Source organism: Dermacentor andersoni, chromosome 5 (assembly GCF_023375885.2).
Source record: "Dermacentor andersoni chromosome 5, qqDerAnde1_hic_scaffold, whole genome shotgun sequence".
Taxonomy (NCBI): Eukaryota; Metazoa; Arthropoda; class Arachnida; order Ixodida; family Ixodidae; genus Dermacentor; species Dermacentor andersoni.
In genome coordinates this window covers 151,778,480-151,798,939 of record NC_092818.1, presented here as the reverse complement: position 1 = coordinate 151,798,939, position 20,460 = coordinate 151,778,480, and the positions used below count along the sequence as shown (strand labels likewise).

General features: G+C 48.3%; 1 protein-coding gene across 1 annotated transcript in view; it reads right to left on the bottom strand.

Annotated features, from left to right (window-relative positions):
• Window positions 1–774: 774 nt before the first annotated feature.
• LOC126531401 (uncharacterized) overlaps window positions 775–20,460 on the bottom strand; it is a 107,653-nt gene continuing 87,967 nt past the window's right edge. Inside the window, exon 8 of the mRNA XM_050178914.3 lies at window positions 775–3,754. Within this exon, the coding sequence (XP_050034871.1) occupies window positions 3,360–3,754 (395 nt within the window). The 3' untranslated portion in view covers window positions 775–3,359. The remainder of the gene's footprint in view (window positions 3,755–20,460) is intronic.

Sequence of the window (20,460 nt, the reverse complement as noted above, 5' to 3'; positions counted from 1 at the left end):
TGCGGTGAAAGTAATAAGTGATTATTGTTTGGATCAATCTCATGCATTATCCCTTTTCTCTTTCCTGCAAAAAGTCAAAAAGCACCCCTTGGTGCGAACCCTTGCAACCTAGATCACGTGCTGCGGCCTCTGAGATTACTGTGACGTATGTTGCTGTCACAGATGCGGCAGGTGCGACAAACGGTTGAATGGTGCGGACAGCGGGTCAGTAAATGTTATTGCCAAAATTATTCCGCTGCCGCCGGAAGTTAAAAAGGCAACGAGCACCGACCCAAGGAATTTATGCGCAACGAAAGGAACTGCAGCGACAATGGGAAAGCGAACGACGCGGCAGGCATCTAGTAAAAGAGGCAATGCTTTGACCGAAAATTGGCTTACGCACGGAAAAATCTATAACGCTTGCTGCACTCTGCGTTGTAGGGGCTAAGATATACCTCTTCAAATAGTCCAATGGTTGTTGGCAATAGCGACTCCTCATCGCCAGCGACGACTTTTGTTGCCATATGTGATATTGAGGCTCGCACCTACTACAACGCAAAAATAGTATGTTTAGACTCAGGACAAATAGCGTCGCCATCGATTATTTTTAATTGAAAACCACTTGGTATTCATGAAGTTTTATCTGAGGAGGCTGAATGTATAACTTTCCACGCTCATAGCACCGAAATCAGCGCTGTCACAAGGAAGTACCTTCTCGCGTTAGCCAAGGTTAGTCTGAATACCTTTTTAGAAGCCGAGGAAGTACGAAATTAATAGACACGTAATACCAGCGTGTTTCGACTCTCTGTCAGCGTTTATTTCCATCCCAAAAGTACTAAATACAATGCAACAGGAAGACAAGGCACATAGGTGAATAGACTAGATAATCGTAAACAACTTCTTCGATCTCATCTTTGAGCTTATGCACCCTGTCGAGCACTGAAAGGCTTCGCGTGAGACTTGAAGCGGACATTTCGCACTGAACAGGCAGTGCGCCAAACAAAACTGGCATGGCCATACGGATTCTGGGCACCCCTGTACACACACATCATTGTTCGTTTGTCCATTACACCTTTGGAATCCGCGGCGCGTGAAGGTGCTTCACTAGCATCTTTCTCAATAATGGAGAAGGCTCAGCTCAATCATTCCAAGCTACGCTCCTCGTCGCACTCCCCCCCCCCCCTCCGGCACCAGTTCTGTTGCATGAAGTTTACATTTGCTGAACATATCTGTTACAATGGCATGCGCAACGCTGCGTTTTTCTTGTTCAGTGCACATTTCAGTTGATACGAGGTCGTAAATGCTAACTGGAATACCCCGACTGCAGGTTGTGTACCGCAAAGATGGGCAAACTCCATCCGTTGCAGATAGGTGTTTAAGCAGAAAAGCTCGTTGCTTTCATGAGGCTGAATTGCTTTATCCTGGAGCATCTACAAAAAATGCTCAACATGTAAGGCATATTTCGGTGTTGCTTTCTTTTTTTATAATTCACAGCCTGGTAAAGATTTTCGGAATGTTGGAGTCGTGCAACAATGTGCTGCGAGACGACAATATACAATATGGCGGCTATACCTGCCTTATAAGTGCACCTTATATAGCTACCACAACTCGCACAGTGCATCCAATAATAAAAAACATTCACAAAGCGTGCAGCAAGGCATCGAAGTGACATTGTGTATCACAGGAGTTATGCGTAGAGCAATATATCGTCGCGTGTTGAGCTGCCGTTACATTAAACAAAACCATCAAGATTGAGGACTTTTCTTCCTTTGTTTCTTTTTTTTTTTTTACTGCGAAGTTACCACAACGGTTCAGTGAGTTTCGCAAGCAGAAGGCACATCGTGAACATAGCGCCATGATTAGCGTCATACGGGTAATGGCACTGGAATTTCTCTCTTGGAATATCAGTCCTAGTATACAACCTTCTATTGCACGCGATTAAAACACATTGAACAAGACAGTCATAGGAACAATGCCGTATTGAACAGTACCTCGTGCGCTTCTCGATGTCTGCTCTTTATGGCCTATTTCGATTGCTCTCTCTTGAAGTGAGAATGCTGGATCTCAACTGAAATGCATAAAATTCCGAATTCCATTACTAGAACGTCCGGATTACTGGTACCCCCCAAAAAAGTTCCTTCCTCATCTTTTCTATAGCTGCAGTCGTGTTATTCAAAGACAGTACATGTTCGTGCTGCATGCCTGTACATGTATATGTGTTCTCTTTCGTTATGTTGCCAAACTATACATTACTTAACTCCAACCACATTACGAGCTCCATAGCACATTCACTGTACACAATGGAATATGTGTTTATAAAAGTTAGGTAGTATCTGTACGTGTAAGGCAGAGCTTAAAGCACTGGCGTGCAGGACATCGACACAAACTCTCTTAATATTGACGCCCAATAAATGAAAGGCTCATTAGGAATGCTAGACTTCACAACACTTCAAACTATGACCTTCGCACAGTTTGTATTTTAGTCATGAACATGGCACGTATTGTCCTTCTTGTGGTTTCATCGGAAAATACTTTTTGATTACTGGTTAACTTAAAAGAGGTGCTGTAGCTAAAGGCACATTTGAATCATTACAAAAATTTTTAAAGCGGCCAGCCAACGGGAAGACGTTGTCTTGCAAAAAGTCTGCACTATCAAGCGTTGCAATCTATTCTTTTTGATCTGCCTTGAACTGGAGCCCAAAGTGGCACTTCACGTCTGGCACAATTAAAGACTAACATTTTACTGTGCTTGTTACATTATCACCGGGAATATAATACAGACATATTACAAAAACGTAATGCAGTTTTTCAAAGTGCGGTGGAACCTATCTTTAAGATAACGTCGTGACCTCACAGCTTCTTTGAAACTTTAGTTCTTGCTAGGGTATTAGCGCGGCTATGTACATAAGTTCTATTTTGCTTGTTCCATCAGACGTTAGTTTACGTCACTAACCACAAATCATTTTTGTTATATACGTGAACGCCAAAGTAAAAAAAACAAACAAGAACATTCAATGCGCTGAAAAGACTGGCCAAGAAAATTATGTCGCGTGAGCTCGTGGCCTCCCGTGTAGATTTTAACGCACTGTTCAAGTGCGTACCAGAAGAAGCGAGCGTACAGCTGATGCCACTCTAAGGAATAAGGGCGGTACAGAACTCAGCAGCAAAACTGTCCCAGTTCGTAGGGCACTCCGGTCCCGACAGCGCCAGCCACTGCAAAGCACGCACAAGAAGTCTGAGATCACGCCATCTTCTCTTCTTCATTCTCTCTTTCACATCGAGGACCATTCCAGAGGTGCTGACTCCAGGCTACGCGCGCGCACAAGTTGAGTCCGTTACACGTCGAGTCAGCAATACCAGCCAAGTCCGTGGGCGTGTCGTCAGGGTGTGAGCATGGAGGCGCCTTCCAAGAACTTCATGGTCGATAAGGAAGGTGGCAGGAAGGCCTGAGCTGACTGCCGGTAGCGCATCATCATCTGGTCGAGCACACCGAACAGGAGCCGCGGGGGTGGAGGTGGCGTGGTGGGTGACGCAGCGCCGCCCAGGTCGAGGTTCGAGCGCGAGCTGCCCTTGCTGTCCTCGTTGGAGTCAAGCGTAGGGGACTTCGGAGGCTCCGCCTCGTAGTGGCCCGTCTTGGGCGAAGACGACAGCCCGTTACCGGCCAGGGTGCCCAGGCACGCCGGGCAGTACCCGCGACCCAGCAACCGGCCAGCGCCGCCGTTTGCGCTGATGGAGTAGGACTTGCCACAGCCCGAGCACTTCTCCTGATGTTCACCTGCAGAAGCGATAGAAGTAAAAAGGAGAAGAATATCGTTACTTCAAATTCGTTAGAGAAACGTCCACGATGTTTTCGCCGGTTTTAATGTGCATAACGTTGTTGCATTGCATTCCGTTTTGTTTCGTTTTCTGAACGGACGTGTGCCTTGTTAGTGTGAGCCATCTTTGAACAGATTGGTCAGTTGGACAATGTAGAACAAACTTGGAACAAACAGATCTGGAACTCACAACTAGCTCTAAGTTGCTAGGTAGTCACCCACTAGGTTACGCTAGCAGGTAGCCACCCTGCTACGTATCAGTGTTTGCGTAAACCGTCTTGATCGTTACCAATGGTTCTCCCCTTGAGCCGTATCTAAGCAAAAATAATACATCACTACGCTATTCAAAAGTGGGAAGATTCTGGCTTCCATTGTGGCCCTGCGCACAACATAAATATTTGTTGCAGGGTGATAGCTGCACTTAAGAATAGGTGTCGCGTAATAAAATTTTTGTGAATACTGAGCCTGGTTTATCGCTTGGCCAATGGCCAAACAGAAAAGATGCACATGGGGTCCAAATGTAGACCTTGCTTATTATCGAAATGAATAAAAAATTGGTATGTAACGGGCATCTGGTTGCGCAATCCAAGTTATGTATCGGGATAGCCTGACTGTGCCGAGCGGTCGCGATAATCATCATGCTCTGAAAACAACTTGAATTTTATTCTGAGATAATACAGCTCTGTCGCAGCAGAAATGCATCTTTTATTAAACATGATTCAGGACATACAACAAAGAAGAAGCGACATATATGTTGTTTTTTTTCCTTCAATACAGAATGTACTTTAATCCTGGTGGCCGAGTTCTCTCTCCCCACCTTCTCCACTCCGTCCCCTTCATTTGTTTTTCTCTTTACTTACACTGTGCAACACAGCCTCCTCCTATGTACTGAAGGTGCCTGCTTGGGCAACTTCCCTTTGCTTTCGTCCCGATCTGCGGTGTTGTAACTTTAGCTCTGCATAATTTCGCACTAGACAGAAGAGGGTGGCGAAAGAACACTTCCTGGACGGCAACAAAAAAGTGCAACGGGGTAGGCCTCTGAAGAGAGACCGCAGACAATGAATGGCATAGAATGGGAGCAAAACGAGATAACATCTTGAAATCTGTGGCCTGTGAAAGGCGGTGGCAACAAAAGTAGCCATCAGTCAAGGCAACCACGTGAATCGTTCACCGCACTTGCGCATTCATTTCCCACAAGAACCGGTATGCGCTCCACTAATGGCTCCTAACTACTCAACTGCTGCAGCGCTTAGTATTCCGTCGAATGGAATAACTGTGCTGTGTGCCGTTCGCCATGCCAAGTGTCGGCCACGATTATGATAATTAGGGTTTATTTAAATTAATTACCCCAGCAAAGAAGCCACCGATGGAATAAAGCTGTAACATGCTGGTAACCTTCTTTTTTTCCACTATTAATGCTTCCGGCACGTTAGCTCGAAGAAGGTCTCAGTAACTCGGTATATACTACCCCCTGTGCTAGCCAGTCGTGGGTTAAGCGAATCTTTCAGATTATCGCTATACACGCCAACACCGTGGCATATCAGAGATCTTCTCTGTGTGAAGCCTAGCTATTAAGCATAGCTTTTCTTTGTTGGAGGGCTCTACGGGCCATATATTTTGTGCGGAGCCTTACGCGTGTCACCCTGATAAGACGAACTGGTTCTGTAAGTTTTCTTGCTGTTCATAAAGTCATTTCAGCGACGATTTAGTCTCTGGCATGTTGTTAACAAATACAATATGAGAAATTTAGCGGTAGTTTTGTTTTAAGCTATCGAGAAATGAAAGCAGAACTGCAGGAAGCGGACTATAGTAATGTACACAAAACAAGCATACAAAAAAGTCTGACAAGTCTTCCACTCTGACGAGAAAAATAGATAGTTCATGCATATCATCAATCCCCCCTCCTATTCGTTCTCGTCTTTTTTTTTTTTTTAGATGAATACATTTCAGGTGCCGATAAGTGGTACTGAATACTCCTTTTCATATAAAAATAATACCTAATAAAATCGCGTTGCATGAACATGCTTAGCACGACGCTTCTAAGGACAAAATAAATGCGACATAAGTATGCCCAATAACCAAAAAAAAAGAGAGACGTCGCATAAACACATGTAACTAAACGCGAAGTAAATAGCAAATCAGGTCACATCTGCCGTCAGCGATTATTGAGCGACGCTTGTTTTATGCGACGCATCAGTGAGGCATTTAGACGAATCGGACAAAAAACGCAACAAAATAACGGTGAAAACGCTAAAGCATTAGAACTATATGTACGGCGCACGCACCCCACAAAGGAAGCAAAGTTGAACCGAGCACGAGCGCGTCCTCTTTTGCGCAAGAACGCAGGGGCGTTGCGCCGTTTCGAAATCACGTTTCTTGTGCGGCACGGTCGTACAGTTTATACGCTCGCGCACTACTGTAGGCAGAACCAAGTGCGCCAGAAAGACAGCGATGAAGACGACGACGACAACGATGGCATGGGCGTATGCCGCGTGCGTTACAGAGCAGGACGGGCCAACCATTAACCACGGTGAAGAGCACGCGAGAGATACCCGAAAGCATTCGCCCCTCGACAAAGATGTCTCGCAACAACAGCAACGACTGCGGGAAGAGTGCCCCAAGGAAGCGCCCGCTACGTTTGTATACTTGAGGCTTAGAGGAGACCAACACCCACGCTTTCTTCTTGCCTCCCTTTTGACGCGTGTAATCGGCCGCCCCCAGAGCATTACCAACGTCCGGAACGAACCGGCACATTATATATATATATATATATATATATATATATATATATATAAAGCAGTACAATTCAATCGAATGAGCATAAAGTATAGGCAAAATAGCTTGGGCTATATAGGATACGACTAAACGCGTAAGGCAAACCAAATGAAGCAGATTGAGGGACACAGAATTGATAAGTCGTAAAATAGATTACCAACCGCTTTTATTCGCATATAACATGCGCTCACTGGCGGGATCTCACTGTCACACCATTAATTAATCACGCGAAAGGCCTGCTTCGAGGCCAGCTTACAAGGGGCTGTGAAACTATGGCATGGATGATTTGTAATATTGAAATGCAGTGACGGGTAATGTGACAGGTACAGGGGTTATTTCGCGTTTAGCAATTCCTTGATGTGATAGTTTCAAATATGAGATCACATGATCGTTGTCCATTCTTTATTTTACCTAATATTCGTTAAGGTCATCGACGTGGGCCGTGACATGCTTCTTCCTAAAAATTACTTCTGTATGCATTAGTTTCATGTAGAAATCAGTAAAATTAGCTGAATTAGGACTGAAACGTCCAATTTTTAGATATTGGAGATAGTCAACCACACCCGTAGAGGTATTGCCATGCTCTCAAGCGTCTCAGCGAAAATTATTTAAAAAGAAAACCAACATGCGTGGTCAAATCTATTTAAAAAAGCCAGAAACATAATATCGTAAGACACTTCGACCCCTTAAAAAGAGCTTGCTCTTGCCATGCGCTTGGCAGACACGTGTTCAGAAGTTGTGCGCCCAAATCAACTTGCAATTACCGGCGAAGGAAGCATATACAGTGTACATATTTTCGAAGCTCATGAACATTAGGCGTCACCGCTTCTCGCGTCTTCGTCTCCAACGTCACGAAAGCCGTTGCAGGTGAACAGACGCTGCCTATACCTTCGCATGTAAGCGACACTCGCGAGGGCAGCGCGCATGACCTGCGACTAGGTAAGTCTCCGGCAGGTAAACCCACCGAGACAAAGACGATGAGGGACCAGACATACACACACACACAAAAAAAAGGGGAAATAAGAACTTAAGATGGAAATACAGAAACAAAACGCAAACAGCATTCTGAGAACGGGCAATAGCGAGACTATGCAGAGTATGGTGCAAGAAAAACTGAAAGAGAACAGCATGACGAAGAAGAAGAAGGCGCGGCGGAGAAACGAAACGCGCTCGCGCGGAGAAGGCGCGGCGCGCGCGCGCGCGCTTTCTTTGCGTCCCGACAGGGCGTGCTTGTGGGAGGGGGAGTGTCGCGCACCGCGCCTGGCGCGTGCGGGCAAGTGAGCGCGCTTCGGTACGGCACGCTTCTGCGGCGGTTACACCCGCGTCCAAATGACGGCGGGGCAACGAGAGAAAATGGCTTCGCCACGGGAAACCGCGAGGAAGAGGCAAACAACAGAAAGAAAACGCGAAGAGTGAACAGTAAACGAATGACGGAGAGAAAGAAATTGAACGAGAAGTGGATGAAAGACTAGAAAGGGCAGCATTCCGCCATCCCGGCTGCAGCTTCGTCTGTATATAATGCCACCAGCACGCACGACCGCGCACTGTCGTTGGCAGTGCGCCCTTTCGTGCCCTGCGCGCTATGCATGGGGAGAGAGGAGAGGGAGAGGTGGAATGGCGGTGCGGTGTCGTGCGCGATCTGCCCGAAACTATAGCTTGAATATATACGCCTTCTCAATTTGTAATCCGGGCGCGTGCGCACACGCTCGCGCGCCCTTTTCGAACGGGCGACAGGACTGCGTGCCTTATCGCTGAGTGAGGTGCACGTATATACTATAGACACACTCGCCGGGAGCGAAGACGCGCGCATAGCGCTGCGCCGGCGTCCAAGGCGCCGGCGATTTGTAGTCCTACTCACGCGCGCGCTATAAGAAACGTGCGCCCGATTCCGGCTGGCGATGAGATGCGAATACAAGCGCTAAGGCCTCTAAGGCCCTGCGTACAGCTGTCGTGTACTTTCCAGACAACTGTGTTTATTGTGCGAGGAAGGAGATACAGCCCAGAAGGTGAGCTTTAAGGCGAGGTCCCCGATATAGGCGCTAATCGCGAATTTCGCCGATAACGGCGACATGTTGCGGGTAAGTTACGCGCGGTTGTTGTGGCTGCTGTGAGCTTTGCCCGCGGTAGAGCGTTTGCTTTTTTTTTCTCGTGCGGACGTGCGGACGCAAAAACTATTCGAAAAAAGAAAGCACTGAGCCCGCTCAATTTCGCTCACTTTGTCATTCAAGATACAATGGCCTTTGGTTGACCATGGGACAAAAAAGGAAAAAGAAAAGAAGCAGAGAAAACGCCTTTGACGAAACTGATTTGTTGAAAAGTAAGCTAATTAACAGTCAGGAGGTGGAAAGGTCTCGTATTTGTCATGGATGATTTTCTTTTCGATGTACTTTAGCTCATTATTCCTTCGTCGTCTACAAATGTTCGGCATCAACTTTCAGTACAAGGAATTGTTGTTCAACGTCTTGAAGTGGTTGTCGCATGCGTTTTTAAACGTTCCGCTAATGACGGAGAGGAAAGTAGAGAGCATATCGCGATTGGAGGGTTGCGGCGACTGTAGGACACTGAAAACACTGAAATTCAAGCTGAAGGTTTCTTTTTGAGAACACACTGCGCTTTATCTTACGCCTACGGTAGCGTTATGTGGATATTGAAAAAGAGGACAGAGTATCTCTGGCAGTGCGCGTATAAGTCTGTATATAGAACACTTTCATTCTCTCAGCGTCCAAGAGTAGTCTCCAGTTTTGCATTCCCTTTTTTTTTTTTTTCGGTGCGCCCGAGCAAGCACTGAGAACAACCGCGTCTAGTGCCTTGATAGCGGCGGGGAGCACGGGATAATTATTAATCACCATTTGTTTGCAGCGTCTTCCTCGTCTCGCCAGGTGAAGTTACCGTTCAATCCAAGGGCCTGGTTGACTTTTGATCTATTATATACTGCTGAGTTTCGCTTGGGAAACTATACGCTCTAAGCGGCCTCCTCAAGACCGCTCATCAGCATTCCATTAGTACAATCGCGAGTACACGCTGCAGTCGCCGTTGGGAGCGTTCATCCGTCTTGGTATCAGCGGCACCCTCAATATAGTGGCCGTGGGATACGGCGAGCAAAACTAAGAAGAGATGCAAATGGAAGCGACAAGGGAATAGAAGCGGTATTGTCGACACATCCGCCTCTGTATCGCAAGTATAGCTCCATCTTCAGTGCTGAATCGCTTCGAACAAACGAATCGGTCAGCGGCTCTTCGTGGAATAGAATCTCTCTACCGTTAAACTTGGATTTGATTGCCGCTTCAGGTTTCGCGTCCTTATAGGAGCTTATAGGACGCATGTCTCCCGAAATGCGTTTGGGACGCGTCGACGAGAACAGTCTGGCCGGAAGAAAAAGCAGAAAACAAAGGGCGGCTGGCAGGAAATGCAAATTCGCTGTGAAAGCCGAAGGCGGTGGTCACCGAGCAGTAAGTGGCCTTCCCTCCCTTGTTATCGCCTTCTAAGCCGGCGCGACCGTAGTTCGCGGTACATACGCGTCTGTTTGTATATGAGCGGCAGTACGTACGCATAGGCTGTCCGACCCCCACTTCACAGTGGGTGGTGGGCGAGCCAGCGGTGCCCCTCCATCCGGAATATAAATGGCTCGGTCCGTTCCCAAATGACGGTGTCGTACCAGCGCGGCAGATTGACTCGCAAGGGTAGAAGGGGCCACTAGCCTCGTGGAAGCAACTTGTCTCCTGGCAGAATCAGAGTCGCGCTCTCTGCGGAGCAAGATGCCGCCATCTCTGTACGGCGCAGCATTAAATGAGAAAGAAGCCGACAGCTTCGTTTCGCCTGGTGAGGACAAAAAAAAGAAAAAGAAGAAAGCCGTACTCGCAGGGACCAGAGTCTTGAACTTGCAAGCAAGCAACAGGCGTTTCGCATACAGGAAACGAACGATCTCGGCACAGCGCAGAACGGGTTGTCGATTGCTGTCGGCCCCGCTAGGCAATTAGTCGACCGGCGAGCAAAAGTGCTTTCCTGTGTTTCCCGCCTTGGGCAATTTCTCTCCCCACTGTTCACAGCGCCGACAGCGCTGTTTCTGTAGTTTAGTGCATAGCGGCTGCTCTCTGAAGTACGGGCGCGCTATGGGGAGAATGACCCAACTGCGTTCGACGTAGTGTGTGCTTCGCAACTTCAGGCAGCCAAGCAGGCCAGTGCCCTTGTTCTTTTCACGGCCAAGGCCTCGCCTTACAACATACTCAGCCCTACTGCTTCAATCGCTGTGGTTACGTCTGACCCCAGTCTCATTCATATACTCCCCCAGGCTTTACACGCAAACATTGAGGTGCGTCTTTCTAACAGCTTTTTCATAGCTTTCCTTGGAGTTTACGTAGTCCACCAGCCCCTATGTCAGTGTACGGCCTCTGTACGTGTATATGCGCACTGCCATTACTTTTTTTTTTCTTCTTTCTTTTTCTTGCTCTTTATCTCTATATCCCTTTTTGAAAATGTAGGGTAGCCAACCAAATGCGGCGACATTGGTTAAAATACCTTCGTTCATTGTATCTTGATTTCAATTCAATTTCAGTTCATTTTATTTAGTGGTTCAATGATACGAGTGCCTAATTTTCTTTGTCTTCCGCAAGAATTCATTCCTTTTGACTATGTACGAAACATCGTTTTGTACTAACGATGTTAGGGACGACTTGGCGTAACTTGAGACCATAACAGTTGGTAAATACACCATGTAATCTTCCGAATCCCAGCCTTGTATGAATTAAAAGCTGGAGCAATGTGTCCACCTAGAACGACTTGTTCCATTTATGCATAGGAGGCTTCGAAAGAACGCTTTCCTAGCAACAAGCGGCTATAAATGCGAGGCAAACCGGTACTGCCTAATTGTTAATGCTATAACTGGCGTGTCCGACTCTTTTTTTCCTGGAGTAATTACTTCCGAACAAAACTACTCCGGAATAGGTCTCAGAACAGAGCCAGCCGTGGCCTGAAACGGCCGCCTTATTGAGGGAAGCATCCCCTCGCACACGAGGTGAGGCTCAAAGTGAAGGATCATCCCTTTCTATGTATTTCCACGCGCAAAGAGGCTCTGTCGGTCAAGCCCGTCGTCAACGGGATCTGCGCAGCGGACTAGCGCGGAATCGTACAGCGGGGGCAGAAAGAGGCGACGTCGCCTTCACCAGTCATTTTCGCGGAGCCCCACGGGAGCTGTGGCATTATAAGCCGCCTCCGATATATACGTACGTAAGCCCGTGCGAGAATCGGCGCGCACACACGAAGATGCGGAGGTGAGCAACGCAGGCGCATAGCCTGATAGAGTCTTTCTTACGAAATGTGATCGATCACCGGGCGTCTCCCTCCTTCTCTCTCTCGTCCCTCTGAATGCGTGGCTGCCTCTGGCTCGCACTAACCGACCACGAAATCGCGCCGGTGGCGGCTTGTTCTCTCATAGACTCCATAGGCGCTGTCGCGGCGGGGCGCGTGCACATGGTGAGGGGCTACCGCGTATAGATGGGCGTGGTCCGTGCGGACACAGTCACCCCGTCGGGACAAGACGGCGGGCACGATGGCCGGAGCACTCACCGCGAGACCGCTCGAAACCGAGGAAGCCCTGCTGACCAGACGGGGGCCGAAACGCCTCTCGCGCGGGCCGTATTTATGTCCTACTTTCGCAAGCTATCTATGCACAGAGGCGCGCACCATAGCCACCTGGCTGCGCGTGACTCTTATCAATCCTCGTCGCCTGTCCAGAGAGATCCTGTCCCCCTTTTTATAGCCATGCCCGGTGATTTTGGCGCTCGTGGTGGAGGCTATAGCGGCGGGGTGACGGTCACAGGCCGCCTTATACAGCTTGGTTTCAAGTAGGCTGCATTTTTCTCAATTATACTTGATTTTTATTGTTCCTGTACTCGATAGAAATGGGATGGAATGAGGCTCGACGCAGTGAAACTGTGAACCGAGAGGTCTAAGCTGGGAAGTACTGCCGCGTCCAGTGCCTATAATATTCAGGTAAAGTGAGGCGGAAGTCTACGAGTGGAAGAAGACCACGTCGACAGGTCTGCAAGCCTTGTCAAGTTGCTCAGCTAAAATGGAACGACAGTGATGGCGGTGCTAAAAAGACGAAAATGCCCTCAAAGAGCACGCACGGGGAAGGGGGGGGGGGGGGGAATCTGGGACGTATAACGCTAGCAAATGAGCGTTGGCGTCGTCCGTCATGGCGCTCGGCTTCACCATTGTAATGGCAGATTTCTGATCGAATCAGTCCAAATTATCAAGGTAATTGCTTGAGACAAGACCAGAGCGAGATACTTTATCTTTTACGCCATCAAATGGCCGCGCATTAAGACATACCTATGCTAAGATGCCTTCAATTTAAGGTTTGCGCCTAATTTGTGGATTCAAAGCACCATGAATAAGTGCCGGCAGTTTCACGACCATAGGAAATAATGACCTCTCTTATGTCTCGAGAATACAAGATGAAAGTATCTCTGATTTCTCAGCCATCCCGGCAACCTAAGCAATAAGGAAAGTAGAATGCAATGAGTGCAAATTGGCACCGCATACTTGAGTTTAGGAATCAAGTTTTGAGCTGGCGCCGACGCAATCAATGAAATAGAATTATTTTACTAATGTCCGAAGTGGCGTCAATCTCATCCATTGCCAATTCTTCGTGACACCACTGGACATCATTGATTGTGTTCGTGAAACTAATTGGCGTAAATCAGGAACTGCAATAAGTCTCGTTACTCATTCTGATAAGAGATGTACTTAGGGAGATATTTCCTTACATATAAAAGGGTTAAAGAATGGACTAATATGTGAGCGACTTAGGCTTGCCTGCATACTAAATAGAAGAACTAAATATATGTAATGCCTTAATTTATCAGTGCGATATACATCCTTTCAAGTTAGCATTTGGTTCATAAGGCAAATGAAGGGAATGCACCTTCATGGCTTCAATGATCAGTGAGCCACATGTCTAGTATTCAGAACTATGCATGGCCTCAAAAGTGTAGGACTAAAATGATCACACAAATACAGATGGTTAGGCCTATACAGGCCACCTATAACTGCGCCACTTGATACCCGTCTTGATTGGCTTCAGCATCGAAGTCAACGATCAATTCGCCCTTTGCCCCGAACGAGTGACCTTCTGATTGTCAAAATAACGCGGTCACTGGGGTCAGCCAATTGGGCCAAGTCCCCCGAGGGTTGCCGTCCAGTACCGGATAATACGAGGCACACCTATTACCAGCATAGCGCATCCGGCATTGCTCAATGTAAGTTGGATTAAAGGAGCTTGCTGTCCTACTTAAGTAATGACAGCCGCCACATGTGATCATGGGTGAGAGGGCATTTTAAGTGTCGTTGGTATATGAGACCTATATTTGCAACGAGCGATCCGTGGCCTACTAACATTCTTGCCATGTCTGTCCAATATGCTGAGTACTGACGCCGCAACTCACGTGTTGCGGTAAACACTGTCAAGAATTAATCATCATCATCATCATCATCATCATCATCAACAACAACAACAACAACCTATTTTACAAAGTCCACTGTAGTACGAAGGCCTCTCCCTGCGACCTCCTTTGACCCCTGTGTAGCGTTAGCCGATTCCAACATGTGCCTGCAAATTTCCTAATTTCATTACCTCACCTAATTTACCGCCGTCCTCCACTGCACTCCATTGGCACCTATATTGTAACTAATGGTCCACCGGTTATCTACCCTACGCATTGGATGGCCTGCCCAGCTGCGTTTTTTTTTTTATTTTCCTAAGGTCAGTTATAGAATATCGGCTATCCCCGTTTGCTCTCTGATCCACACTACTCTTTTCCTGTCTCTTAACGTGGATTCATTCGGCTGCTTTTAGTAAGAAACGCTGGAAAATCTCGCCAGCAGCTATAGGCAGTATATTCACATTGCGATTTAATGATTTCGAACGCTACTGAAGCCGCCCAACAGTAGAGTTGCGCTGATATCCCGTCGCGATACAGTTAATAGACACGTTAAAATAAACCTGTTCGGTGAGCACTGAATCTTGCTCGTGTATGGGAACGCGTTACGTGTACGGCTTTACGTCGATTCCGTTTCGACTGCTTGCGCGTCGTTTGCCCTTAAACTCATTTATTTTCTAGCACGCTCGTTTTGTTGTTTTTTTCTCCTCCTTTTTACGTCCACATAAATCACAAGCGTGCCGAACGCTGAAGGGGGCCGAAAACTTTTTCGCTGAGACGTAAATCAACCAGTGCCCGCATGCAATCACAATTGGAAGAGCCCCACTCTCTTTCTTGTGGCTAGTATGCACTTCTTCTCGAGCATTTGCTATCGCGCCCCCAATCGAGCTGTAATTGAGTTTTTATACCCCACCACCTATAACGCACAGCCGACCCGTTGCGAAGACACCGGTGCAGCGCGTAATAGCGGGCACATCTTTGCCGCACTCGCAATTAGCACTTCGAGCTAATGAAACGCGATAATAGTGCAAGAAGAAAAAAAAAATAGTGCTCACCGCGCCTCATGTGCGTGCGTATGTATACCGTTCACCGCCCGCTGTCCTCCGAGCTACTGAACGGAGCTGGCTCCCGAAGATGACCGTCGGGGATCCCGCATCACAAGGAAGTCAAGCGCATGCGAACTAAAACGCGAGCGGCAGAGCTGCTCTGCGTGTCTCGCCCAGCGTGTCTCGAAGGTGCACTGCCCGCGGGGTGCGCAATCGCCGTGCACGCGGTATTGTAGGCTAACAGCAGCAAGCATGCAGTTGTGCTCGCACCGTACGCTCTCTTCGCCCGTGTAGACTCGCGTCCCTCCTCCGTGTGCCCAAATGATGCGACGGCACGAAACACTGTCGTGAATGAATTACACTGTCCCGACGTTTAATGTCGCCGCCGTTGCTGACGCTGCTCGAGCAGCGATTCCGCGTTCTGTGATTAGAGGCGTAGTGCCGATGGTCACGAGCAGCTCTATGTGGCCAATGAGAGCGCTAGTATTCGTCTGCAGGAAACGGAGCAGAGAGGAAGCAGACACGACACTATAGCCACTCTACGAAGAGAAACCAAGTGGCCGAAGACATGCGTAGTAATCGCTGTCCCTTAACGCGCGCTTGCAGCTAGCATAGAGACGGTGCACAAACGCCCCTGTGTTTGTGGTCTTTCCTGGCGTCCCCCGATTACTTCATTCGCGGGAAGTCTTCGCAGAAGCTTCGGCGCTCCACTCCGCGGTCGATTATTCTAACGCTGGCTTTAGAGACTCTGCAGGCGAAGCCCTGCGTGACCGCTTACTCCTCCTAAGTTGTTTGTACTTTTGCCGAAGCAGCGAATCAGTCACAATATTTCTGTTAGAGAGCTTTAGCAGAGCGCTACCAATCTACGTCTGCCTTTACAGCTTCTGTCATAGGCCATCAGCGCGTGTGAGTTGCGGTAATATAACGCTCGACCAAGTAGCAGTTCATAAGGGAAGTATAGTCTTAACGGTGTACAAAAGGTAGCACTGTGCTGAAGCGTTTTGTTGACATGGAACTCTTTAGCTAAATACATTTTCGCGAGGGGCCGCATCGTCGCTTTTTGAAACGGTAAGCACAGTTTACGCTAAGAGAAACCCAAACTTAATGGCCAATATGACAATTGAGGCGCAAGAGGAATGGCATGCGACTTAATACTGCAACGTACTTTTGAAGAGCGAAGTCGAAAAACCCTCCAAACTGCTTTCTTTTAGATTTCAGTTTGCAACGGATATTTATGAGTCTGCGACAGAGTCTTGTGAAGAAGTTATTGCGTAGTTAACTATCTTTCTTTTGGTCGTTATTTCATACATTCAAGCGTCGATCAAACATATAAGAGTATCTTGATATATTTAGTACACATTTCTTTGTGCATCCCCAGTAACTATGGGCTTCTCAAAGGACGGCATAGGAATTCCCGTAGTATGACTACAAGAAAAAAAGAGAGAGAGAGAGAAAGGCGGATAGAGTGTGTCCTGTATACAACCAAGGCGCTGGTGAGGCAAGTCGACAGATACGAGGCTCTACCAGAGAAATATTCCAGAGTAGTAGTCCGAAGGCTCACTTCTCGGGAAGAACAATTTGTGGCGTCCTGCTACCGGATGTACGTCACTCTATATAGCAGTTAACAGCAACCGATGCTCGGCACCGGTGGCCTGCTTTAAGTGTGGCCAAGAGAGATAAAGCTCGCGCAATGCGAAAGATGAAAGGTATGTGCACATGACGCAAAATGCCCTTGAGGGTCTCACCGGACAGCGCGCTACAGCCGAGGAAGTACGCATTGCGTTTATGGCTCCGTAGCCAGCTAGCACTCCTCATCGGCTGAGGGCCTGCCCCGTCGCATATATGATTCCAGCTGAGGACATTCCAATTTGGCCAAGGCGACGACGACGACACACGGCGTGGAAACGTGCTAATAAGAAAAATAGCAAAATAGACGAATAAATATTCTCGTGGTAATCAGCTGTATAGGCCCGCTGGTCATATTTATCGCCAACTTCTCGTCGCCGATTCAAGGCCTTCATTAGAGGCGATACGCGAACTGCTGCTTCTGCTTTGCCCGCTCGTCGTGGAGTTCCTCTTACTCGCGCACTTCCTTCATCTCCAGCTGTGTATTATTGCGTCGCCGCGCCTGCATCGACCGCGCGAGCCCGGGAATCCTCGGGTGCGGGTTTGTCTCCTCCCTGCACTCACACACACACACACACCGACACTTCGCGTGGGCTGGGTCGCCGATCTTATCGCGGTACTTTCCCAAGGCGACGACGACGAAGACGATGACTAGGACCGACTGCTTCGACGTCGCTCACGCTATGCTCACGCCGTCGACTATCCGCTGCTGTAAGACGAAGTGTATGTGTGTGTTTGTGTGTGTGCGTGTGTGTGTGTGAGAGAGAGAGAGAGACAGGGAGGGAGGGAGGGAGGCATTTGGACGCGTTATATTGGAGTGGCTACAACGAGGCTCGCATGCGGCGCGCGCGGCCCCCTTCGCGCTTGAGCGAACAGACTGCGGTTGCGCCGCAGCCGTCGTTGCTCCCTCGCCAGTAATTGAGCGCCGCATCTACGGTCGCGATGGAGGAACCAGATAGAGACACACACACACCCGCGCGTGCGCTCGCAGTCCGACTGGATTTCCGCGCCAACTGTGTAGCGAGCAGGCCCGTCGTCTCACACAGACGTGCAAACACAAGCACCACCTCTACCACGCCCGCGGGAGCGCAAGCGTGAGTGAGCGAAGGAGAACCTTACGGCGGCTTGGGGTGCCTGTGCATGCGCTCCCAAGTAGTATAGTTACGCGAGTGTTTCTCGACATAGACGCACAGAGAGATACGGGAAGTCTTGGCTTCGATCCAGAGCCCGCGCATTAGTAAACAGCCGGTGGTTTGGAAACGACGCGGAGTGGTCATGTGTGCAAGGTGTGCGTACGACGATTGTTGCTTCGCGAGAAACAAAATTTGGAAATAGATATGCGAACAAGCCTGTTTGCGCCAGTGAAAAAAAAAGAGAAATAGAAGAACTAAGGCAAGTTGTTGCCCCCAGGCTGAATGTCCGAGCTCAGTCTGCCTATTTGCGTCAGCACAAATAGCCAGCTTCAAGGTTGCTACTGGACTGCAGTAAGGTTGAAATACGTAAAAAGCTTTTAGATGCCTATCCAGCCGCACTTAGTATACGTAGTTTTCGAATTTCCCGGCTTAGCTGCGACCATCGCCATTTTTGGTTTTAGTGCAGTCGCACTCAGGAAAGGCCAGGAGAGAAAGAAGAGGAGGAGGTCGTTTTGTTTTGCAGACGCCGAGCGCCAAAGAGGGCATAGTCTAACGCCCATTGTTTAGACCTTACAGTATAGCTCCGAAAATTTGCGATCTATTCTCTCTAACAAGTTAGGTAGCTTGAAACAACTGTGGTATTAGTGCTTGTAATAGATGGATGAAGTTGTTATTACGCTCTCCTTGGACTCAGACTTACATACTGTGGCCAGTTCGTGCTTGCGAACGAAATCAGACGCTCAACAGCGTCTTTGGTGAGCGCTACGTTTACGAATGTGACGAGTCGGTGAAATTATCGGGTGCGCATAAAGTGCGTTGTGTGTTCCGAGCCATGCGACCTTGAAGGAAGTCGCCTTCTTTTTCTTTTCTTTTTTCTGCTCTTTGATATCGTGCATGAGACCTATCAGACGACAAACATCTGTGCAATTAGTTCCCTTGGAGCGAGTCCAACCCGTCAAAATGCTTATGGGGAAAATGAGCTTTCCAGTAGCGGAATCTAAATTTTATTCCACGTTGTCCCTAGAGAAACACTATGTGGTGCCAAAGAATAGAGAGGCGTGTCGTTTGGCTGAGTGTCCCCAGGTTATAAAGAAATGACACCATAGGCGTTACTCCCAAGATTTCTCGCGAGAAATTGACAGATACAGCAGGCACAAGCTGCGCAGCTTGTGTCTGCCCTGGGTCATATTATTTCATCGCCTTTATTATACACTTCGCATGTGCCTGAAGAACGAATGCTAAAGGAATTAGGCACGCGATAAAATGCGAGTAATAAGGAAACTCAACGCGTAGCATTTAGTCATAAACAGCTAGAGAGGCAGTTAGCTGCTCAGTTAAGCATCGAAGATTACGAAGCACAAGGCCTTTTTTTCGTTAACTCTAGCAGGAAGCTGCTGCTCTTGTACGCATAATGATGAACTACGGTATCCGTGAGGAATACGCTTATATAGAACAACTGCTTATTTGCAAGGTTGAATCTTAACGAAGCAATGAAAATCCTCACCGTCACTGCAACTGCATGCATTTTCATCAAGTGACTGTATGAGCAGCCGTCATTACGACATAGCAAATACATGATTCGTTATTGCAAAGATTCCTTTTTTTTTACGTTCACGTTAATTCTTAAACGCCTGTGTGTTGCTACTACGAGTGTAAATCACATGCGATGCCAGTAATAGCGTTCATTATGGCGCCGTGTCATCCACGTCCCTACAATAGCTCGCAGCAGCACTAAATTTCGTGCAATGGAATCTATACAAATCTTAACTTTTATCATCATACAGCTCACGTTTTTTAACTCTCTTCAGACGCCCACTGAAACGACTCACTGGTCCTCACTCCCTTTTCCGCTGATCAACAACATTCCAAGAGCCCTTATACTATATGCCCGCATGCTTCCGCAATTTGTTATTGCCATTCTTTCCTAATTAAGTGATCATCAACACGTTTAACGCAGAACGAAGAATACTGGCAGTGCTGCTCACAATTAAAGCTATCAAACTGACTGGTAACTGTTCCCTATCGAATCGCTATCAACTCGGCATATGGGGGAAACGACAAAGAACACGGACAAGCAAGGAACGGCGAAAAACGTCGCGGGGAAGAAAAGGAAGGCTTTTAGTCGACTGCTTCAGCGCGGACACGAGAAACGAGAAAAGTAAGAGAACGAAGCAAAATGCAACACGGTGCAGGAAGCGCCACATTATATGGCATCGCTTCGGGACTGACAGGGAAAAACGGCAAATGCGCCCCGAAAAGTGAGGACGGAGGGAGACTGGCGGCGTCGGCCGGCCCTTGTCGCCCATCGGGCGGTGGCAATCTGGTGCGCAAACGCAGTCGTACAGCGCGGCGATGCCGTCGTGCCGCTGCCCCACCCTTGCATTTAGACTCTCGCGTCGTCGTCCACTGGGATGTAGGCCGCACAGCCGCAGAAGCCGAGATACGGGTCGCGTGGCCAAGCGCGCTCTGCAGCCTTGCGTTATAGTTATACGCGTAGCTCCGAGGCACCGCTTCGCGCGGGAGCCCGGCCGTCTACTGCTACACTGCGCTTAGCGCGGTGGGAACGGCCCTGTCGCGCCTCAACAGGGCGCCGCTGGAAACTGAGTGTGCGTGCGTGTGTGTTGCTTCGGGCAGAGGAGATACGCAC